Source organism: Morus notabilis, unplaced genomic scaffold, assembly GCF_000414095.1.
Source record: "Morus notabilis unplaced genomic scaffold, ASM41409v2 Scaffold1264, whole genome shotgun sequence".
Classification (NCBI taxonomy): Eukaryota; Viridiplantae; Streptophyta; class Magnoliopsida; order Rosales; family Moraceae; genus Morus; species Morus notabilis.
Genome location: NW_010367038.1, coordinates 47,600 through 51,620, shown reverse-complemented (window position 1 = coordinate 51,620; position 4,021 = coordinate 47,600). Strand labels below are relative to the sequence as shown.

Here is a 4,021-nt window from a genome sequence, read left to right as displayed (position 1 = left end):
CTTGACGGTCTTATAATCCTCCAACCTCCGCTTCTTTGCCATGACATCCTGCATAAACTTGACATAATTAGGTATTTGTTCAAATGCATCCGCAAACGGAATGTTGATATGGATCTTCTTGAAAATCTCTAAAAACTTTGAAAATTGAGCATCCATCTTCTTCTTCTTCTTGAATCTTTGCGGATACGGAAGGGTAGGAGTGATGAGAGGAGGATTATCCAGAAAAGAGATTGACTTAGGCCTTGCACTCTCCTTCGGTTGCTCCGATCCTACCTCTTCTTCCTCGGTTTTATCCTCTTGGGGTTTAGGAACCTCAACTTCTTTCCCACTTCTTAAGGTGACTGCGTTACATTACTCCTTGGGGTTTTTCACAGTGTCACTAGGAAACTTCCCGGATGATAGGCTCTTCATTGAGTCGGCGAGTTGGCGAATCTGTGTCTCCATAGTCTTCACAGTAGCACTCATGTTTGTGCAATGAGTCTCGATATTATCAAGTCTAGCCTCATCTTTGTTGAACCGCCCCCTGGTTTCTACAATGAACGTGCTCAACAGGTCATCTATCGACGGCTTGCTCTGAGATAATGGCTGACTATACCCTGGAGGAGGTTGCAATACATTCTTGTTGTTTCCATAAGAAAAGTTCTCGTGGTTCTGGAGACCTGGGTGGTACTGAGAAGGCAGGTTGCTCGGCATGTTATTGCTTCGGTAGTTGAAATTCCTGCTGTTCATATGTTGCACTTGTTCTGCAGCACCACCTTCACCTATGTAAGATGTACTTGCAACCATAGCCGTCTCCTTACTCGATGTGGCTTCCTTTGCGGTTAACTCTGAGATCTTGTTGGTCAAAGCTGATATTTGTGCTGAAAAAGTGACCAACAGATCAATCTCATGCATTCCTACAGCCCTCTTCACACTTGACCGCTCACTTGGCCATTGAGCATTGTTGGAGGCCATCTCCTCCAATAATAATTCGGCCTCCTCATAGGTCTTGGACAACATCATCCCTCCTGATGCCGCATCTATAATTGTCCTAGTTTGTCCATTCCGACCATTGTAGAATATCTGAATTTGGAACCAGTCCTCGTATCCATGCTGCGGGCATTTTCTAAGCAACTCCTTGAAACGCTCCCAGGCCTCATAGAGAGGCTCAAAGTCGATCTGTCTGAATTGCACAATCTCGCTCCTTAAATGAGCGGTCTTTGACGGAGGGAAGAACTTGGTTAGAAACTTCTGTGCCAACTCTTCCCACGTGCCAATACTACCAGCTTAAACTGATTGGAGCCAACCCCTCTCCTTGTCCCTAAGTGAGAACGGGAACATGCGCATTCTGATAATGTCCTAGTCCCCACCATTCATCGTGATGGTGTCGCAGATCTCCAGAAACATTGCTAGATGCACATTAGGGTCTTCAGACGGTAGCCCCCCGTACTGATTTTGCTGAACCATATTTATCAATGTAGGCTTCAGCTCAAAGTTGTTCACGTTGATCGGCTGCCTCCTGATGCCAGAATAATTCTCATTCACTACCGGTTTCTATTCTGAAGTAATCCCTCAAAGCCCTCTGCTGGTTGTTGTTGTTACCCTCTGCCATGACTCGGTTTCTATTCTAATGTTCCTTTCTTAGTCTCGAAATAGTTCTCTCAATTTCTGGGTCTAAAGGAACAGTCTCCAAGCTATAGACTCGGCGCATACACTGCAACCAAAAGAATATATTAAAGAAATTAAATTAACAAAAGTTAAGTCAATAAAATAAAGATAAAGGTCTAAATTAAAATCAATCTATTTCACAACAATATTAGCTTAAATCCTAAATTGCCAATCCCCGGCAATGGCGCTAAAAACTTGTACGCGAAAATAATTTTGCTTAAAATTTAATGTGTGCTCGCAAGTGTATGAATCGCGAAGTAATAATGATCCGAGGATCGAGTATCGTCCACTGGGATTGTTAATTAGGAAGAACTAAGTATCACTCTTTATCTAAACCGATTTTATCTAGACAATATGAAATTAAGGGATTGAAACTAAATTAAACAACTAAACTAGACTAAAAAATGCAAACAACGGATGCGAAGGTGATTTGGATCGAAGGGATCTCTATATTTAAAATGGGCTAGGGGGGATTCGACTTCACCTAATTATGTTATATTTATCTAAATTTGTCACTTGTTGATGTATTATATTCAATCCTAGATCATGGGTACTAAGATAATCTCACTCCCTCTCTCGAGCGCTAAGTGAAATAATATGCTTGAATCCCCTTGAAAATCTCAGAAATCCTTAGTTACAGCTGCTTTTCTTCAGACCTAGGGCTCCAGCCGTGTCTCTAGTTAAATTCTCCACTCTCCGTGTCCAACCCTCTTCCAGCAACTTTCTTTTCCTTTTATATCACCTCCCAAATGTGTACAATTGTCTAAATTCAAGATAGGCGCGCTGCAGCCCATGGATGTGCGCTGCAGCGCATGTCAACGAGGTCTAAGGTTTTCTAGACGCGTGCCTAAGCCCATGGGGATGTGCGCTGCAGCACGCATCTCAATTCCCAGGCAAATTCTGGGATGCACGCCTAAGTGCGCCTTGAACTGCGCCTAAGCGTGCGTCAGGCTGGCTGCAGGGCGCGCTGCAGCACCTTATGGAGCGCTGCAGCCTGAAGCTGGAATGCTCTCTGGAATGCTCTCTGGAATTCTTTCTTGGAAAGCTCTCTGGAAGTCTCAGGTTGTAGCTTGCTCCTAGTGCACTGCAGCCCACACAAATAGAGATTTTCATGGACTTCTTTATCTTTTTCATTCGATTTTCTCCACTTTGTAATTCCTACAAAACAGATTAACATAAACATAAGACTAGTGACAAATTAACTAAAATTTGCTCAAAACTATAATATATGACAGGGATAAATTGATGAAAAATCAACTTATCAATGACTCATAGTCAAAGTCTATGTATCCAGTGAAAGACAACTCTTTCACTAACTAAACTATCTTATAGTTTCTTTATTTTCCTTATATACTTAAGGATACAATGTACGGCTACCGAATGATCGAATCTTGAGTTCAACTGACAACGACTGACTATTCCCACTGAATATCATATATTCGGGCTTGTAAAGAATAAGAACTTCTTCTTTTCTTTTGTTTGAAACATCTTGGTTTTGATCAAATCCATAAGACTTAATAGCCTCATCAAACCTAATATTCCATGATCTAGAAGTTTGCTTCAATCCATAAATGGATCTCTACAGTTTGCAGACTTTCTGCTCTAGACCTTTCTCTATGTAACCCTCTGGCTGATCGATATAGATGGTTTCCTCAAGATAGCTATTCAGAAACGCTGTCTTGACATCCATTTGCCATATCTCATATTCAAAATATGCTGTTATGGTGAAGAGTATCCTGATGAACTTAAGCATGGCTACCGGTGAGAGAGTTTCCTCACAATCAACTCCCTCTTTCTAGGTGTAACCCTTAACCACTAGTCTTGCTTCATAAGTCTCTACTTTTTCATCCACTCCTCTCTTTCTCTTGAAGATCCACTTACATCCAATGGGTTTTACCCCTTCATGTAGATCTACAAGTTGCCAGACTGAGTTGGAGTACATAGACTCTATCTCGAGTTTCATAGCTGCTTGTCACTTTTCCTTATCAAAATCATCCATCATAGCCTTAAAGGTCAACGGATCCTCCTTACCGTCATTAGCAGTGACGATCTGTGCTTCTTCAGTATACCGATCAGGTAACTTGCTTACCCTCCCACTACGATAAGGTGCCACAGGAGTTTGATTAGGAATCGCGGTCTTACTTCTTTGCGTTGCAACAACTCTTGTCGGTAGTGGTCCAATCTTATTGGAAAGTAATTTTTCCAGAACTGCTTTGCTTCTGGGCCATAAAAACTATCATATAGCCATGCTCCAGAAACGTGGCATTTGTCGATACAAATACCTTTGATTCTTATGACTATATAAAATAATCATTCTCTTGTCCCATTGCATATCCTACAAACATGCATATTTATGATCTTGGTTCCAACTTCC

General features: G+C 41.7%; 1 protein-coding gene and 1 non-coding gene across 2 annotated transcripts; one reads left to right on the top strand and one right to left on the bottom strand.

Annotated features, from left to right (window-relative positions):
• Window positions 1-351: 351 nt before the first annotated feature.
• On the bottom strand, window positions 352-1,591 carry LOC112094221. The gene is made up of 2 exons (XM_024174593.1): window positions 1,528-1,591; window positions 352-1,241 (listed from the first exon to the last, which is right to left on the bottom strand). The coding sequence occupies exons 1-2, from the start codon at window positions 1,589-1,591 to the stop codon at window positions 352-354; spliced, it is 954 nt and encodes a 317-aa protein (XP_024030361.1).
• On the top strand, window positions 1,085-1,191 carry LOC112094222. Its single transcript, XR_002903429.1, has one exon. It is a non-coding gene; the product is annotated as a small nucleolar RNA R71 (small nucleolar RNA).
• Window positions 1,592-4,021: the final 2,430 nt, after the last annotated feature.

What these genes read in the sequence shown, in the direction of transcription:
- LOC112094221 (XM_024174593.1), bottom strand. Translation starts at nt 1,591, where the DNA reads ATGGCAGAGGGTAACAACAACAACCAGCAGAGGGCTTTGAGGGATTAC. An exon ending in TTACTTCAGAATAGAAACCG is followed by an intron (nt 1,242 to 1,527) that starts GTAGTGAATGAG and finishes GCACGTGGGAAG; the next exon opens with AGTTGGCACAGAAGTTTCTA.